This window comes from Cornus florida, unplaced genomic scaffold (genome assembly GCF_030987335.1).
Source record: "Cornus florida cultivar Cherokee Brave unplaced genomic scaffold, ASM3098733v1 CherokeeBrave_3.0.0_Hap2_Chr05, whole genome shotgun sequence".
In the NCBI taxonomy this organism is placed as follows: domain Eukaryota; kingdom Viridiplantae; phylum Streptophyta; class Magnoliopsida; order Cornales; family Cornaceae; genus Cornus; species Cornus florida.
In genome coordinates this window covers 78,387,055-78,406,488 of record NW_026775575.1, presented here as the reverse complement: position 1 = coordinate 78,406,488, position 19,434 = coordinate 78,387,055, and the positions used below count along the sequence as shown (strand labels likewise).

Here is a 19,434-nt window from a genome sequence, read left to right as displayed (position 1 = left end):
TTTCTTTGTGATTGTTTGATTATTCCTTGAACAGTGCTGTTTATTTTGCATTTCAGCTACAACAACTGGAATCAAATTCGGTTGATTGTGCAGTGCAACTCCAACATTTATGATGTACATAGCTATCATCATCCTTCACCATCTTTCACTTTCTATCTATTCTGCATTTTCACATTTTTTTTTATTTTATTTTTATGAAGGGTACCCCAGGAGTTGAATTAGCCCACTTCAGTGAAATGTAAGATCTCGATCATTAAGTTATAATTTTATTTTTATTTAACTCAGACAAACCTTCAAAATTAAATGAAATTTGTATATGGTACTGATTCCATGCCTAATTCAAATTTGTGTATGGTTTTGCACATGATATACAGGTGAAATGTGTTATCACGAATCTCTAAAAACCATACAATTAATTGTCTTCACTGTAACAAATGCAATAACCTGTTAGGTTATGAAAACGTAAGATTCTCAGAACTTTTTGAAATTCAAGAGCTCTCTCATATATATTACTCTAAAATTAACTTGGTCTTTTGTATATGTGTACGTTGTTTTGCGTCAGATGATACTGCTTTCTACTTGAGAATTTTGATTGTTCAGATCTATTATCTTTCTTAGAAAAGGATTGTTTGTTCTCCACGCCATGGAATCCTGATACTACTAGCAATGATGGCGGACATAGACAGTATATGAGTTTCTAAGATGGATCCTTTTTTTGACCGTGATCGATCGAGGTAAATAGTCATCTTTGCATGCACAATCACTCATTTATTCTCTACTCGCTTTGATCAAATTCCTCAAGGAGCCTAGTAAATCTAAAATTTTGGTCTAAAAACGAAAAGGATACATTTCCAACAATAAAAAATAAATAAAAAAGATTAAACCTTACTATTTGGGTGTGATTTGGTGTCCTTGCAGATCATTGAGATGGGTGTGAACTAACACAAATAATGAATTTAAATTTAACTTTCTTTACTGTCATATGTATAATTTTTTTGGTTGTCGAGAAAAAATTATTATTATTTTTATTCATACTTATTAAATATTAGCCTCTGATACCATGTTAAAAGCTTCAGCTGTTAGTAACGGTGTAATTTAAATATTTAAATTCTCTTAACAATTTACGACTGCCACATTATTAAGTTTTGCATCATTTGGAGAGTCAATAAACATAACTTATTGTGTAAAAGATTAGGTCATTAACAAAATCCAAAGTAAGATGTTATAATACTTATATGATAAAATTTTAAACTTAATGGTTGGTTCTGTCATCTTCTTCCTAAACATTATTTACTGTAATAAATACTTTGTGTCTTTTGTATGGTTCTCAAGCTTTGTTATATTATTGAATGTCTTCTAATTGCATTCTATGTTATATGTGTTCAGATTGGAGGCAGGGCCGGCCCTGGCCCAAGGCGACCAAAGCGGTCGCCTGGGGCCTCAACATTTAGAGGGCCTCAAAATTTTTGGGCCCATTAGTAATAGGTTATAAAAAAAAAATAATAATAATAAAAAAATTTAGGCCCCTTACCATGAGTGATTGACTCAAATAAAAAGAAAAAATTTAAGCCCCCTTTCCATGAGTGATAGGGCCGAATAAAAAATAAAATAAAAATAAAAATAAAACTTTAGGCCCTTTGATTAAACAAATTCACGGCCCATTCAAAATTAGAGCCTTTAAAAACTTAGTGATTAAATTCGAAATTGAATATGGTCTTTTACTACTTTATGTTAGTGTGTATTTCAGTAATTAAAGGACCTCAAATTTAAGTTCGCCTAGGGCCTCTTAAAATTTTGTCAATCTCAAGGCCGGCCCTGATTGGAGGAGTCAAAGAAAATGGAGGAAAGATTCAGTGAAGGAGAGGAACTACAAGGAGGCTACTATTTGGAAATTAAACTTTACATGCATATATATTTATATTGATATATCATGAACTTTGTTTGTTTTGCTAAGACTACATATGATGTTTTGTTGTTTTAAGCATGGGTGAATCCCCAAGTTCAAAACATTATGGGTTGTGAACATGGGGCAGTATTTATATATTTTTGTTTTTAAAAAATCTTAATATATTTATTTTGTATATGTGCAATTTTTTTAGTAATTAGAAACATGCGCCTTCTCAAAATTGATAATAATAAAAAAAAAATTATTTTGGTCATAATTTTTTACTTGTGTTTATGTTCTTAATTTATCTTATTGAACTTTAGATAAATTGTGTTTTTAAAGTGTATATGATGATCGAACATTCAAACTCTCATTTCAAAATTTTTAAAATATACTAATCAACATCTACAGTCAAAATCTCACGTGGGAGACCTCGTAGTTGCATTACTCGGAAGAAAAAAAGAAAGAAACGTATGAGTAATATATAAGATAAACTAGGCATCTTTTTTTCTATATTTTTTTTTTCACTTCTGTTCAAACTTTTTTTTGCCTCTCTTGCTTTGGAAGTATTAATAAGGGTATCCAATTGCCTCAAATATGTATAGCTATATATATATACACACACACATATAGTTGTAAATTTATAAAGTATTTAGGGATAATTTAGTCTTTTAATATAATTCTTGAGGTTAAAGAGCTTTTTGACAAATTCAAAGAATATTTCAATCATTTTACAAGAAGAAAAATATTTTAAACTTCAAATTTAGTTTCATTTTTCATAACCATTTCATAACCATTCTGTCAATTTCAAGCAATATAAATCTCATTTTAAAATAGTAATCCCATTATAACATGTCAATTGTTAGTAATTATTATTAGTTCTGTCCTTATTTTTTCATAATAAATGAATTGTCAGTTTGCCCTTATCAATTGTTTAAAAAAAAAATGTATTTTTCTTCTTTTGTTGACAAAAAACACCACTATTGATTTATTTATTTATTCATTCATTTTTAATTATTCAAAAAGAAATTAAAGTAATTTTTTGAATGACTTTAAAATGTACTGCACATCTTACTTTAAAGAATAATTGTATCATTTTATTAATTAGAATTTTGAGTGGAATGTGATTATGACTTATCCCCACATAAAAGCAAAAGGTTGATACAATCCTTTTATTTTTGCTTTACAATATTTTCGTCTTTTTCCTGACCCTATACATATATATACACACAGACATATATATTCTCCTCGTGTGGGACTCTGGGCATAAAAAAAACCTCTTTAGGGCCCAGTTGGGGTGGATAGGAATGAAAAGAAAGAAAATGAAAGGATATAATTTTTTAAATTTGGTATAAAATTTTAAAAGACAGAAAAAAAAAAAAAAATAGAAGGATATGGAGAAATGCATTAAAACTTGATCAATTTATTTTGTTATTCTTTCAAATATAAAAGTAAGAAAATAAAAAGTATTTTTAATAAAATTTTATTAATATTAAATTTATAATTATTTTTATAAAAATATATATAGAAAATAATATTGTGATAAATGAAATAAAATAATTATTTTTTATCCAGATTCAATGTATGACAAGCTCCCTCACCCGAATTCACAACGTTTTCGTTACAGTCAGGACCACCTTGCCTACCCGAATGACATACCCCGATGACTTCGTAACACCGGATCAATGATTAAGTGTAGTTCTTATAACAAATGAACTCTTACCATTTATCCAAGACAAAAAAAAAAAAAAAAAAACTTAAACTATTATGTGCTGCTTACATATCTACCCATTTAGTCATCCCAATTACACCTATCCTCTCTTCTCTTTTCTTTTCTTCTCTCTCCCCCCTCCTCTAATGTCATATTTTCTTTCTAAGAAGACCTGGTCGTCGTTTTATCTTCTATTTCTTCAACATTAAGAATAGAGAATATCAACAGTCCTCAGTCCTTACTCCTCTCCTTACCCAGCCCATAACCAAGAGAGAGAGTGAGAAATAGTTTTGCAGCTTTTGCTTTTGCTTTTGCTTTTCCTTATTTGGCGCGAAAATGGAAACTGACGAACTGCAGAGCATGCTCTCAGAGCAACGGCGTGAAATTATGGCGGTCAAAGCCATAGACTCCGACCTCGACATAGCCTTCAAGCTTCAAATGCAAGAGGCCATGAACGCCTCTCTCTCTCTTCAACCCTCCTCTTCCTCGTCGTCGTCGTTGTCGTCGCAGCCTCCGCAAGTTCACCTCCCAGAAGACGACGACGACGACGTTACAGGCTCCGTCCTCGCTCACTTCCTCGCCGAAGAGATCGATCGCTTCGAGCAAGAACGCAGCGATCGAGAGCAGGTCGAAGCCGAGATGAGGCGAATGCGCGACGATATCGACCGTCAAATGCACGATCAGATATTCGCTCGCGACCTGCTCGGTGTGCCCGAGGAGGAGTGGATCAATACCGGCGATCATTTCCACAGACCGTACGGCGAGGGTACCTCGGCGGCGGGAGAGGCCAATGCCGAGACTTTTAGGTTGTATTTCAAGGGTTTGGTTAGCGAAGAGACGGTTGGGGGTGAGAAGAAGGTGTTGGCTTCGATTGGGGTTGCGATTTGCGGTTTGAGAAATGATCCGATTTTTGAGTTTCGGAAGCCTTTGGGTGGCTGCGAGACGAGCGGCGAATCGGCGGAGGTGGAAGCGTTGATCGAAGGCCTCAATGCGGCTGTCACTCTGGGTTTAAAGAGGGTCACCATTTACTGTGATGACAATACGCTCTTCCAATATGTGAGACACCCTTCCCTGTTAATACATGGACGCAAATATATTGTTTGTATTTATGTTTTTGTGTGGGTGGGTAATGGGTTGAGGCAAATTATTGAATTTGAACTATTAAGAAACATGTATGTTTGTTTGTGTGCTTGTATTGTCTGAAACATGTATGTTGCTATTCTAGTTTGATATATTTAAGCAGTTTGATACCACCAAAGTCCCTGACAGAAACATGTAAGGTAGTTCCATGGGTTGGAATCAGGCAAACAGCCTCTCCCGGTGCCGAGGTAAGGCTGCTTAAGTCTAACCCTCTCCGCACCCTGTAATGGGGGTTGGATATGTACCCAGTCCATTAGCACATTGGATTAGAAAACCTCAGATAGCTAATTGGAACGAATGAATCTGGAGGTTGGATATGTACCAAGTTCATTAGCACATTGCATTATGAAGACATATACTAGGTAGAGGATCTTGAGTTTGGTTTGAATTTTTAAAACTAACATGGAGATGGATTTTCTTTCGGACAATTTTCTGATTGGCTTTTTAGTCCATGGTGGCAAACTTAACCATCGTTGTTTAATTGAAATAGCAAATTAGTTTGACAAGTTTATGAAAGTAACTCAAAATCCAAAAGAATGTGTGGTCCTTGACATTGTTTTTTGTAATAGGAGCCTCTAAATAAGTTTAAATTTAAAAGAGTTGATCTGCAAACTCTTGGATTTATGGAGGTGGTCTAGTATGCCATGTAACCTTATTATCACATCTGTTGGAAAGAACTTGTAACTTTATCAAAAAAGAAAATTTATTAGACCATTGATGACAGCATTGGGAGAACTAAGATGCATATATTTCCCAAGAAATTATTATTATTTTTTATTCTTAATTTTTTTAATTAAAGTATCTTTTGATTTTAAAAGTTCTCTTTGGTGATTAATTTTGCATTGACTACTTGATAGCAAATGCGTGAGGCTTTGGATTTTAAATGACATCCACAAAAAACGAGTTTTGCACTTCAGTCATCTAGAATTAAAACCCGACTAGTATGTATCTTTTTTGAATATGTGCATGCCTTTTCTTCGAAGAACTAACATATGGCAACAGCAAAGGGGCCAACATTTTAGCAAAGCTTCCCTTTTTGCTATTTTATGTACAGCTACTTGGAAGAACCTAGTCTGCCTTTTCTCCAGCCCTGTTCACAAATAGAGTCTCAAATGAGTTGCAAAGAGCCGTAAATAAGATGTAATGAAATTGCTAAAACCTCTCAAATTTTTTTTAAAAAGGAGATTTCTTCATTGTTTTTACTTGAATAAATTATTTGCATTTCTCTTTTTTGGTTGTGGAAACAGTAGGAAATAGGAAAATTTTAGGAAAACACTTATAAAGTAGTCCTTATAGCTTAAAAATAGTCTCTTTAGTGTTGGGTTGATTTGTAAAAATCAATACTAAAGGAAAGAAATTACTAACTTTTTCATTATTTCATAATTTCGTCTACCTTCCTTACACAATAGAGTCTCAAATGAGTTGCAAAGAGCCGTAAATAAGATGTAATGAAATTGCTAAGACCTCTCAAATAAAAAATAAAAAAAGGAGATTTCTTCTTTGTTTTTACTTAAATAAATTATTTGCATTTCTCTTTTTTGGTTGTGGAAACAATAGGAAATAGGAAAAATTTAGGAGAAAACTTATAAAGCAGTCCTTATAGCTTAAAAATAGTCTGTTGGGTAGATTTGTAAAAATCAAAACAAAACGAAAGAAATTACTAACTTTTTCATTATTTCATAATTTCGTCTACCTTCCAGTATTTCATAATTTTTTCCACTTTCATTTTTTCACAATAAATAGAAGTAATTTTTCTTTTAAATTTCTCTACCCTTCCCTGCCTTTTTCTCACCATTATTATCTCATCACTTTCCCGAAATTTTCTTGAACAATATGTATCCTTAAGAACTAAAAGAGGAGAAAATTACAGCCCCAGGCTAACCATTTGGCAGTGAAACAAGCAATTCATATGCAATTCTTATGCCATTTTCTAGACTTCTTTTCTGAAATTTCTTGATATGATTAAGCTGCATGGTAGAAACAACTGGAAAGCATATCTCCAGTTGCCTTTTCGGTGTTTGCCTAATCTGCATCATGTCGTCTGAATTGTTGACCGATAAGATTAATTTGTTAAATTATTATGTCAAATTAGGAATTTTCATGTTGTCACTGTGTTGAAATTTCTGCTGCAATGTATCTTAATAAATTCCTTGTTTTTAATTTTTAATAATGAATGTGCATCCTTTTTCATTCAAAGGATTTAAATATCCTTTTGGGCAAGCTAGGTGTTGATGATGGATGTGCATTCTTTTACATTTGAAGGATTCAAAAATCCTTTTGGGCAAGATAGGTATTAATTATACAATCGTTATAATTATGTTTGTTTGTCAATTTAGTAATGTTTGCAGTGTCTAGGAAACTCGTTTTTAAGGCCATTACTGTTGCACTTTAGCAACTAATAGCGTTGATAAGTCATAGAAAACCTGAATATATAAGTCTTTGATGTTGTATTTTGCTATCCAGCTCACCGGTCAAGGGCGCCCAAGACAATGCAACATTGCTGCCTTAGTTGAACAGGTGACTCTTCTCCGTAGAAAATTTACATGTTGCAATTCATCTCTCGTGGCACAAAACGATATCAAGTTTGCATTTGAACTTGCAAGGGATGCAATAGTTTCTCAGATCACCCGGCCAGCAGAAAATAGCCACGGCAAGAATTTGATTGAGATTTGTGTAATATGTACGGAAGATACTGATGTTACTCAGATGTTTTGGATTGATTATTGCCTGCACCGGTACTGCTTTTCTTGTATGAAACAGCATGTTGAAGTTAAGCTGCATCAAGGGATGCTACCTAAATGCCCTCATGAAGGATGCAAGTCTCTGCTGAAAATTGAGAGCTGCAGGAAGTTCTTGACATCTGAATTATATGATATTATGAGCCAGCACATAAAGGAAGCTTCCATTCCTGCAACAGATAAAGTCTATTGCCCAAATCCTAGGTGCTCGGCATTAATGTCAAAAATTGAGATGATAGGGAGTGCCATTAATGTATTTGCAGGTGCTCAAGTTGGAGCCAGAAAATGTGCAAAATGTGGTGGCTTTTTCTGTGTGAATTGCAAGGTTGCTTGGCATAATAACATGACCTGCTATGATTACAAAAGGTTAAATCCTTATCCATGTGAAGAAGATGCAAAACTGAAGTCTGTTGCAAGAAGGAACGCCTGGCGGCAGTGTGTGAAATGCAACCATATGGTTGAACTTGCAGAAGGTTGCTACCACATTTATTGCAGGTATTTTGTTCCACCCCCCGCCAGTCTGATATGTTGTATTAGACACGTTTCAAAATGGAAGATATTAGTAGAAGATGAACAAAGTGTCATTTCCAGAAGTTAACAACCAATATACAGTAATCAACTGTGTTGAAACTACTTCCGGGGATGGAAGTGTGCTCTGATCTTCATGAGCATTCCTCCCCTAGCCAGAGTTATGCTCTGAAACGATGCTGTCCTTCTTAAAAATATAATTATAATTCTGATTATTTCTCCATCTTAAGAATGTCACATAAATTGCTTCAATATCAAGGACAACTATCAAATAATAGATTCAATATTGGTGGTGTTGGCGGAGTGGCAATGGCTTTCAATTTGCCTCACCCAAGCCTTGTACCATCTATTTGGGTTCAGCATATTGTTAAGAGAGGGAGAGGGATAGAAGAAAAAAATCAGATAGCAATCATAGCAGTCTCGGACAAATTACACCTCCTTATCTCTTTCCAATGACTTACTCTCTTTTTGACCTTTTTCTTTTAACCAGATGCACAGCATATCAACTGTGTGATGCATTCCTCTTATAATCCATAAAATATCGATTACTAAGCATCAAATGTTAATTTTAGACAACATCATGATGGACATTACCTTTCTGAAGTCTATACTCTATTGTACTCTTCCATTTGAAACCTAAATCATAATGTAATGTGAATTGCAAACAAGCTGAAATAGTTTTCTTGATTATTTGGCCTTTTTGATAAAAACAATGACGACTGCAACAGCAAGTAGCATCTACCCTTTTGTGTGTGTGTGTATAATAGCTACTTGGTTTAAGCTGAAAGGCACTACAATGACACTAGGAAAGTTGAGAGAGCGCGCAAATAAAGGTACTATAATGTCTTGTTCTTGTCTTGTCGGTTTTAATTTATATTTCTTGCATCCAGTTTAAAGAAGTTTAGGAGATTTAGAATATATGAGATCATTGTAACTGTTGGCTTGGATTTATTTACCTTTTTCTTGGTTAGAATAAGAAATAAGAATTTATTGGGTGATTGTTGTGGTATGATCTTGAAGATGAATGACCTTGTATGATTTTGTCCGTCCATCTTTTTCCAATTTTTTTTTGGATATCATGTATTCATTAGTATTTGGAGAGGAAAACCATTTATAAATCAAATATACACAAAGTAAAATGTTTCTGATTGCCGTTTCTGTTATTTATACCAATATCTAAACAATGCCTTATGCTTGCATTGTTGTTGCAGATGTGGATATGAATTCTGCTATACTTGTGGAGCAGAGTGGAAGAACAAGAAAGCAACTTGTAATTGTCCAATCTGGGATGAGCGCAACATTATACACAATTGACGAACGTGATAGGGCTAGGTAGCATAGAAAGATTAGAAGGTGATGATTAACACTGAAGGTTCAGATTAACATATTTTGCTGGTATATAGGCTATATAGCCCATCGACTCCAACTGCCTCCACCCCTTCTCCCTTTTTTATCTTCTCTAGAACAATGTTTATATATGCTGGAAGGATCAAAATAATCAGATGCTTATTGAGGATTTGCTGACAGTGGCCTTTTTCTGTCATTTTAAATGTGTGCAGGCTTGATTTTTCCACTCCCACCTCTATTTTTGGTTAATTTTCTGGTTGTTGAGGAATGGTAAAGGATTATTTATTTATTTATTGCTGAAGAACTTTATTTTATAATTCCCTATCTACTTTTGGATTGAGAAGGTTGGAGGGAAAGCAGACCATTATCTTGTATTTGTTTAGTAGAAGGTCAAGGTTTCGAGTCCCCGTAGCGCTAAATGAGTGGGTGATGTTTCTTGCGAAGGTAAAAATGAATGTATTTGAATGGGTTTAGGAGGAGGAGGAGGAGAAGAGGAGGGTAACCCCTTGAATAGTGTTTTGAGTTCATTGTTTTGTTCTTATCTTGTCGGTTTTAAAAAGAAAAAATGATTTTATTTTCCACTAATCATTTTCAAATACACTAATGTTATGTTTGGGAGCACCATAGTTGTTAAAGGCGCGCTAGGCTCCAAAAAAGTCCAAGCTCGTCAAGGCTCAGATAACACCTCAACCTACGACGGGCCAGGCCCTTTCAATCAGGCTCACGTAAAGCCTAAACGATCACACTTTTTAGTAGGTTCCAGGCTAAAAAAAAAAGGGTACTCCTTGTATTTTTTAATCATTTATTTATATCATTTTCTTTTGTACTTGATGACTAGTAAATTAAAAAGGTTTTATATCATCTATCTTTTTGTTTAACCTTCTGAAATATTTGACAAAGATCATGAATTTATGGTTCAATACTTACATTAACTGCAATTACCGCTTGATTATGAATATATATAATAATATATGTTTAAATATGCATTATTATATACACGCGCCTTACTTTGATCAGGCTCGCGCCTTCTACTGCGCCTTGCGCTTAGGCTCCAGAAGGCATTTGGCGCCTTAGTGTGCCTTGAGCCTTTAACAATTATAGGGAGTACCGAATCGGCAATTTGGATTTAGGATTTGAAGAAATTTAGTTAAAATTTTGAACTAAATTTTTTCCAATTCCAAATCGAAAACACCGATTCAGTACTCCCAAATAAAACATAAAACTATTATGTTTGAAAGTACCAGATGTGTGCTTTTAAAATGGAATTGGAGGAGATCTAAATTGTTTTCAGGCTTGGATTCAGTGATCCCAAATGCCAGTGAGTGTTCATCTTTTTATCATTATTGGTTATCCAAACCAGAGGATGGTGAAACATGGACAGTCGATAATTTTAACTGAGTTAATTTCATGTTTGTTCATTAACACAAAAGATCAAAGTCAAAAGTTTAAGCACTTCTAATAAAAAATTAAAAAAATGTATTAAAATAAATTTTTTTTTTTTTAAAATGACAAAAGTGAGTAGCTAGCAAAAACCTCCGAGGTTTTGAGGTAAAGTCCAGTTATCATTGTCCAGCAACATTGTTGAAACTGTGCTTGTCACAGGGTAGGAGCTAGATTAAAAAAAGGGATTGAGAAAACCACCCCTAATGTTGGGTACTGTTTGGTTACAAAATGCAGGTGACATTTTTAAGATATAAAATTTTAAAAATATTATTTTTTCTTCTAAAAATGTAATTATATATAAGTAGAAGAAAAAAAGAAAAAAGAAAAAAGAAAAAAAGAGGGACACTTTAGTCATCCCATATTTAATTATTTTTTTATCCTTTATTTATTCAGTTATAGAGAGACACTCTAATCTTTTTATATTAAAGCCATATTTGCTCAAAAATTGAATGTTAAGAATTTTTTAGAACGTATAGAAAATTATACACCCTATGTGCCATAGTAGAGTTTTTCGCTCACGACCTTTTAAAAAAGAAAAGGAAAAATTGAATAAATTCAAAAGGTAATTTATAAAGAAGAATATTAGAGTATCTCCAAAGGTTGTATATATATATATTTTTTGTAAATCTGGTGTGTAATAGTAGATTTATACAAAAATTTTGAACTACTCATTTTTAGTTCCAGCCATTATTTTATACATTTTGTGTAAAAATATATCTGCACGTGTCATGTCAAAACCCCACATAACTATTAAAAACATACTTAATATATGGTAAATATGGTGATGTCGTGTAAAAGGGCAGTATAAAATACACAATAATTTTACACATTGATGACGTGTCACTATATTTTTAAAAATTGCTAGAGATAAAAAAAATATTACACATTATATATGGCTGTGAAATTAAAAAAAAATTGATTGTCATGCCTATTTTACATGCTTGAATTGCCGTCCATTCTTTTTCTTTGCTCACTACATTCAAAGGAGAAAGCATTCATTTATTCTTTAGAATAATAATAAATCAAAACAAAATATATAAAAAGATCTATTACTTGCCTACAGTAAATTGATAACCAATGGACATGCACAGTTATAACCACAACTTACATGACAAAGTAATTAACTGTCATATTAACATAAAATAGTCACTAATTCATTATGTATTATATTTTTTAATTAAAGTCATTGCCATGTCATAAATTTTTGTTAATAATTCTATTTCTATAAAAAATATGATATAAAAACTGACTCAACTATTTAAATAAGTACTCAGAGAGAGTCTATTCTGATTATTATTAAAGTGTACCAAATAAAATGTACTCCTTTTTATTTAAATTTTTTCAAAAAGAAAAATCAAGAAATTCACAATTTATTTATCTCCACTTGCACTCTACTTAATAATAGAAATAGAAAGACATAATTGCCCTCAAAACATACTACGGATTACTTACATTACAATTATTTTTAAAAATATATTGTAACTGTAATTTTGTTATTTCCTCCCCCTCTCATAAAATATGTCACTTTGGTAACTGTGAAATTGTTATTTTATTTGTTTTTAAATTAAAGTAGAAAATAAGTGAAAAAATGAGGTGTGAACAGTGTGATTATCATTTCTCAAAGTAAAATAAAAAATCTGAAAAAATAAAAAATAAAAAATAATTGCATCGTTTCGTTTCCCTAGCGCTGGTCATACATTTTAAGGGTCCGAGTTGTGGCGTTGGAGATTTGAGAGGCATTTTGAGCTCACCGTCTTCCATTGTAGAGAGAGAAAGTGTGTATCTGTAGAGAGAGAGAGAAAAAATGAGTGGAACGGGGAAGAAAATCGCAGACGTAACTTTTAAGGCGTCGAAGAGTATCGATTGGGATGGTATGGCAAAGATGCTCGTCTCAGCTGAGGCTCGCAAGGAGTTCGCTAACCTCCGCCGTGTCTTTGACGAAGTGAACACCACTCTTCAAACCAAGTTCAGTCTGGTACAACACCTCCCTCCCCCTCTCTCTCTCTAAATTTATGTATTTAGGTTTTTCTTTTTCTTTTTTAATTATTGTGGTACAGATCTACATTCTTCAGCTGGTTAGATGTTCTTGTTGGATGTACTAAAATGATTATTCGATCTGAAATGGATTAGCTGATTCAAAGTTTCTTATAATTAGGTTTTGTATGTATCTGAAATGGATTAATTGATTCAAAGGTTCTGTAATTGGGTTTTGTATGTGCGTGTGCGTGTGCGTGTGTCTATGTGCCGAGCTGTGAAATTGTCGAACTCAATCTCTCGCTGTTAATAAATTGCATTAGGGCATGTTTAGACGGAGATTGGATGTGATGATGGCTCTAATTATTGTATTTATTTTTTACCCTTGGATCATTTGAAATATGTATGAGGTCAGATGGATAGTTCTATGCACATCAATTCTGTTGGCAACAAAAGGTATAAACAAGGAGTTTTAATTTATATATTTAATTTGTGATTGGACTTAATGAGCAACACCCTCGTTAATACCGAAGGTTGGGGAAAACCTGTGTGTCACTGGTTCTTTTGTCAAGGATTTTTTGGATGAGAGCTAGCTTAATAAGACATACAATGTAAGGGGTATTCCCAATAATTGGTTCGACTCTTTTAGGGGTGCTACCGTAGAGGCACTGTCCTATTTGCAATGCTCATGTGTATATGGATTTATGTTAGTGGTTGTGAGCATTTTTTTCCACTTGTTTGTTAAAATATCCACATACTACTAGTAGTTAGAAAGTTCATATTGAGGTCTTGTTTTTCATTGATTTCCTAGAGCCTGTTTTCTTTTTTGTTACCATGGAGTCATGGACTGAAACACAGGTTTATAAAAGAGACTGCATGTAATCTTTCGCTTGTTTGTTACATAATTTCTACTTGCTACTAGGACTCAAAAGTGCTTGTCAAGGTCATTTTTATATTGACTAACTTGAGTTATCTTTTTGTTTACCAAGGAGCTAAAATTAAGGTCTTCTTGGCTCAGTTTTCAAGAAATTTGAAAACTAAAAACATTTTTGAGCTTAAAAATAAACAGTTTTTTGAAATAGAGATTTGTTTATTTTATTTTATCTATTTTGAAAAAGTAGTTTGCAGAAAAGTGTCATTCAAACAAAATTTTGAACTGTTATATTTTTTTTCTTTTCTTAGTTCTCTAAGAGCAACAAACTTTCATCACAAAACTAAACCAATCAGATCTTTAGCTTTACTTTTTCCTTGTTGGAGAGCTTAAAGTGTTTTTTTTCTCTCCTTCCAACCTTTTCTATTTCTTCCTTTTTTCTTTGATCAAGGCCTAGCTCAAAATTTAATTTTGAAGACTTTTTTGTTTTATGGAAGTTCTACTACCATCTTGTATATTATATTTAATGGGCTGTTTAATTTCAAAAAAATATCATTTCCAACAAATTGTCTGAGTTTGGAGTTGATGTACTGTGATCTATTTTTGAATATCCTTCCAACATGTTTCTTGTACAAGGAAAAGATTATATTTCTCTAAACATTTATATCTTTTGAAATTTTGTGCTTGCCATGTGAAGTTTTTCTCAAAATTATAACTGATAATGATTGTGTTGAGTCTACCCATCAAAAGCATGTAATTTTTGGTGAACTAGAACTGAGCTACATCAAGGCTGTGATTTGACTATTTTAAGCTCCTGATATTCTGATTTTCTTGACGTATATTGTATATTGATGCTTGTGGACAATTGTTTTTTTCAACAAAAAATATGCTTATGTTTCATACATTCCTGAGAGGTTTTCAAGTTAAGTTACCATAGTATTAAATTTTGTTAGTTATACCTCATGATATGTTTTGGTGTTTCTGAAAGCTATGGAGTCACTCTGGTCAATTGAAATTAGCAAAACGGTGAGCTTTTTGTAAGATATTACTGGCGTATTCACACAATTTGAAGTATAATTGCCACACTCTGAGGCTTTTCGTGAGTGGTTGCATTCTTTGCACAGTAATCTAATATCCCGTTTTGGTTATTAGTCCTTGCCTTTCTCTACCAGTATTTGTTTCTACTTCAAAATCTACTTGGATTTTTAATTGATTATGATAGAGCGATTTTATGCTGCAGATTGTTGATTTGATTTATTTTGCTAATCTTCCAATATCAATCATTACTGATTTTACTTTTTAAATTATGCAGGAACCAGAACCCGTAGATTGGGAATATTACAGGAAAGGAATTGGCTCTCGGGTGGTTGATATGTACAAAGAAGCATATGATAGTATGCCCTTTAAATTCCTTTTTTTTTTTTTTTTTTTTGTTATGCTCTTTAAGTTCCTAATATACATCCTTTTGCTTCTTTTTATATATATATATATATACTGTGTTCTATGGCTGCTTTCTACATGGAAATAGAGATTCTTTTGGGTGTGAAATTTCCTTAAATCGGGTTCTTTTCTAACTAGGGCTGGGGGTGTTGATTCAGTTTGTTGGTATTGTCTTCTTAAACTGATTCTCTGCCTTATTTTTCTTTAGCACAGTATTATGCATTCAAGAAGGCAAAGAATTGTAAGAAATGAAGGTTTAGAATGATACTCTGGTATATTTTAATGATTTTTAACATGTTATTGTATTTGCAATTGATAATAAGTTAATAACAAAACTAACTTATTTAACTAATGACTGAATATATTATACTGTCTTACACATATTTTTACTTTATTTCTATATTTGTGTTATCTGTATCCTTGTCCATGCTTCTTAGATCATATGCTGACTTCTGACTTGAACCGAACACCTGACATTGGGCCTAAAAGAAACAACTCTAGCGAGGCCTTCAATACGTGATCCCAATTTTAACACTCTCAAGCTCTTATATATTATTACATTTTGAGAGGGTGGGCCTTGGTGCAACAGTAAAGTTGCTCCATTGCGACTGACGGGTTCAAAACTAGAAATAGCCTCTCCATCCGGAGGTAAGGCTACGTATATCTGACCCTCCCCAAGTCCAGCAATGGCAGGAGTGTTGTCCACTAGGACAGTCCTTACATTTTGTGGCCAACCCCCCCACCCAACGCAAAAAAAAAAAAAAAAAAAAAAAACATTTTGTGCCCAACCACAACCCCCCCTCCTAAACGCCAAAAAAAAAAAGTCAGCAGTAGGGGTGCACAATAGAACTGTGAGAACCAGAACCAAAATTCCGGTTCTCACGGTTCCAGTTCCTAAAATGAGGAACCGTTGAGATTCAGTTCGGTTCCAGTTCCAGTCTCACGGTTCAGTTCGAACCATAATATATATATATATATATATATATATATATATATATATTATATTTGATTATATTATTAATATTAATAACTCTAATTTATAAACCTTTAAAACAAAATATTTTTAGGGAAATCATTTCAGCCTCCCCAAGCGCCTCCATCTCTATTCTTGTTCTCTCTCTGTCAGTCTCTCTCTCTCTCTCTCTGTCCGTCTCTCTCTGCAACTGCAAACTACAAAATCTACAATAATAAGAAGTTCAAAACCCATATATTTCAGATCTACAAAATCTACAAGAATCAGAAGTTCAAAACCCATATATTTCAGATCTGTCTGCAAGAATCAAAAGTTCAAAACCCATATCGGCATATCATTTCAAGATTGTTCAAAAAATCAAAACCCATATCTTTCAGTTTCCATCGCCCGCTGTTCCAGTTCGGGTTCGCCGTTCGCAAGCTTCAGCCGCTGTTTCTCAACTCTCACGCTTGCCCCCCTCTTTGTGCAACTGCTAACTTGTATGTATGCGTTTTTGTTTAATTTTTTTTCTAAATCAAGGTCTGTAATTCTTGTTTTGCAAACCAAAATCAAGTGTAATCTTTTTTTTTTGTGTATGCATATATATATATATATATATATAAAGGTCTGTAATTCTTGTTTTGTAATCAAAACCCATATATTTCTGTTTTTTTTTTTGCGAATGATGTTTCTTTCATATCAAGCCTTGGAAAGGAAGAGGGGTGGACTGTGGCCGGAGATTTGCGAAGCACTTGTTGAGGATTTAGCCGATGTCTCGGCGAAAGTCTTCTCAGATCTGGTCTCAGTTTGGTCAACGGTTCCATGGAACCGAAACGTGAAAACGGTTTGGTTCTGGTTCGGTTCCGCTGCTCATGGTTCCGGTTCCATTTTTTAGGAACCGTTCAGACCGGTTCCGGTTCCGGTTCCAGCAGGAACCATACCGAACCGAACCGTGTGCACCCCTAGTCAGCAGACGGTTATACTAATTAAGGAGATCATATTTGGTAGTATACCATTGGAACAAACTAGCGTCTGCACCTGATTTAATGCCTACTTTGTCTGCTAACTTTATTTTGTGTTGACATTGCTTTATTGTATTTGAACTATTCATTGTTCCGCAGATATTAAAATCCCGACGTATGAGGATAAGGTCACTCCTGAGTACAAACCCAAGTTTGATGCACTGGTGAGAACTGAAAGTGATTTTTACTTGATAGTAGTTATTATTGAACTCTTTATAAAAATAAAAAAAAATAAAGAACTCATTACTCCTTCCTAGGATGGCAAAATACCCCGCCCCGTTTAGAACGGTTATGGGGGTGGTTAAATAATTTTGGGGTGCGGATGGGGGTTAGGATTGAAAACCCACGTGATTATGGGGCTGGGATGGGGAAATTTAACCTGTCCCACCCCATTTATAGTGATAAATTATAATTTTGTCCTTAATACTTTATTTTATATTCAATAATATTAGGCATATATTAAGCAAATCCTAGTTTATTTTATTCCAATCAGTAATTATTATTTTTGAATTATTCTTATTTGAGAACTTCTATTATTATTTTGATGTTTCAACAATAATTTTAGTCTTAAGTTTCAATTGAGAAGTTTAATCTTGTTTTTATCCACATAAGAGAAAAAAAATTATTATCATAGTTGAAAATTTGTTTTATTATTTACTTTTGTTAGATTCGTATTACAATTACGAAAATACTCTACAAAACCCGCCCGCCCCGTTTAGTAAACGGTTTTGGGGCGGGGATAGGGGTAGCTATTCTAAATGGGGATGGGGATGGCATTCTCTACCCCAAACAGCCCCATTGCCATCCTTCCTCCTAATTTTTCATACTAAACACTTCTAAAGATGAAGCTTTTGTTATATCTCAATTGATTTATCTTTTTCTACTGCAGAACTCTAAAAACAGCTGTTATTTTACTAGTGAGAAAAGATAAATTGAATTGCGACATCCTGGATGTCTTAAGACCCCAGGAAAAGAAAATGAACTTGGCAGTAAGTCAGATGCACACATTTCTTGAGAAACTGAAACAAGAACAGAAAATTATATTAACATCAAATGAAAGGTCAAATCGTTATGAGTAGTTCATATTTATGTTTGCAAGTTTAGCAAAACTTTTAGATAAATATATTTTAAATGGTGCATAACATTGCATGTGAAAAGGAGGATTTAGTTGAATTGAGCATGATCTTTAAAATATGGAGAACCATCTAACAAAAGTGTGCTGTGAGTTACAGTTGGTGGAACTGAAAGAAGCAGAACAGAAATCCTTGAAGGAGTCTGAAAGATTGGAAAAAGAAATTGCAGAAGTCCAAGAGCTGAAGGTGATGTAAAGATGGTTTCCGTTCCTTTTTTTTTTTTTTGGTAGTAATCTCATGCAATTGTTCGAATGTAACAGAAAAATCTTAGCACCATGACTGCAGAAGATTACTTTCAGAAGCATCCCGGGCTAAAGGAGAAGTTTGATGATGAAATCCGAAATGATTATTGGGGCTATTAAATTCAGATCAGCTTGTCGGTTCTTGGACCATGGACCACCACCTTTGATAGCTGAAGTATTTCATGTTCATCCCTGTTTTGTCCTCGTTCTTAAGAATAAAAGAAGGACGAACTAAATCGTTTATGTTCTTGTGTCTTGGGTATTTTGAAGAATTTGAATTACAATATACTTGTCTTTGAGTTCCTCTTTTAGCCTCTCCAATAGAGAGAGAGAGAGAGAGAGAGAGGAGAAAGAATCATTGAATGTTAAACGAGTCTTTTAGAAGCAAGCATTTTGTTCTTTCAAACTCTACTACATTCATTGAATGATTCAAAGCATTTATGTTCAAATGCAAGAGTTGATGACGGTAACTCAAAAATCTCAGGATCCGAAAACATACTGTGCTACCTCAAAACCTAGTAGTCTCCCAATCTGTTGTCTTCTGCAATTGGTTTGTTATCAAACCAAAAGGTGGGGTTGGGATCTTTGGCATGGAATAATAGTTTGTGGATTGATGTCCTTGTTGTAGCTTTACATATTAGCTGCCTTTATTTTTATCTTCAACTCTTTTGCCTTCTTTTTGGTATATTTATTCATTTTCTGATGGTGAATGGGGACCTAAATATTCTTTAGGTTGCACTGGGATTGATTAATGTGAAGGGATTTTATTTTTGTTCCATTTAATCCAAATTCTAATTCTTTCCCTTCACGCGAATGCAGCACCTTTGTAATTTACTCGTTTCTAAATACAATTACAATTCGAATTGAACTAAGGTTGAAAAGCCCCAACACAAAATTTGGTTAGTGTCACCCACCCAAAACATATCCCAGATTGAGCAATCCAAGTTTAACTCGAATCCTAACCCTACCCTACTTCATATGCGTATATTTACAAATATTTATAATGAT

General features: G+C 33.6%; 2 protein-coding genes across 2 annotated transcripts; both read left to right on the top strand.

Moving 5' to 3' along the window:
- The first annotated feature begins 3,602 nt into the window (after positions 1-3,602).
- On the top strand, positions 3,603-9,573 carry LOC132306994 (E3 ubiquitin-protein ligase RSL1-like). Its single transcript, XM_059804630.1, has 3 exons — positions 3,603-4,652; positions 7,200-7,969; positions 9,214-9,573. Exons 1-3 carry the CDS (start codon positions 3,933-3,935, stop codon positions 9,314-9,316), a joined length of 1,593 nt encoding a protein of 530 aa, XP_059660613.1. The 5' UTR covers positions 3,603-3,932; the 3' UTR covers positions 9,317-9,573.
- A 2,904-nt stretch (positions 9,574-12,477) lies between these two features.
- On the top strand, positions 12,478-19,059 carry LOC132306993 (ATP synthase subunit d, mitochondrial). Its single transcript, XM_059804629.1, has 5 exons — positions 12,478-12,767; positions 14,950-15,031; positions 17,151-17,215; positions 18,284-18,370; positions 18,445-19,059. Exons 1-5 carry the CDS (start codon positions 12,597-12,599, stop codon positions 18,544-18,546), a joined length of 507 nt encoding a protein of 168 aa, XP_059660612.1. The 5' UTR covers positions 12,478-12,596; the 3' UTR covers positions 18,547-19,059.
- Positions 19,060-19,434: the final 375 nt, after the last annotated feature.

Excerpts from the sequence above, each read along its gene's own strand:
- LOC132306994 (XM_059804630.1), top strand. The coding sequence starts at position 3,933 with ATGGAAACTGACGAACTGCAGAGCATGCTCTCAGAGCAACGGCGTGAA. Across the intron at positions 4,653-7,199 it reads ACAATACGCTCTTCCAATAT|CTCACCGGTCAAGGGCGCCC; the intron begins GTGAGACACCCT and ends TTTGCTATCCAG. Across the intron at positions 7,970-9,213 it reads TGCTACCACATTTATTGCAG|ATGTGGATATGAATTCTGCT; the intron begins GTATTTTGTTCC and ends TTGTTGTTGCAG.
- LOC132306993 (XM_059804629.1), top strand. The coding sequence starts at position 12,597 with ATGAGTGGAACGGGGAAGAAAATCGCAGACGTAACTTTTAAGGCGTCG. Across the intron at positions 15,032-17,150 it reads GTACAAAGAAGCATATGATA|ATATTAAAATCCCGACGTAT; the intron begins GTATGCCCTTTA and ends ATTGTTCCGCAG. Across the intron at positions 17,216-18,283 it reads AACCCAAGTTTGATGCACTG|TTGGTGGAACTGAAAGAAGC; the intron begins GTGAGAACTGAA and ends TGTGAGTTACAG.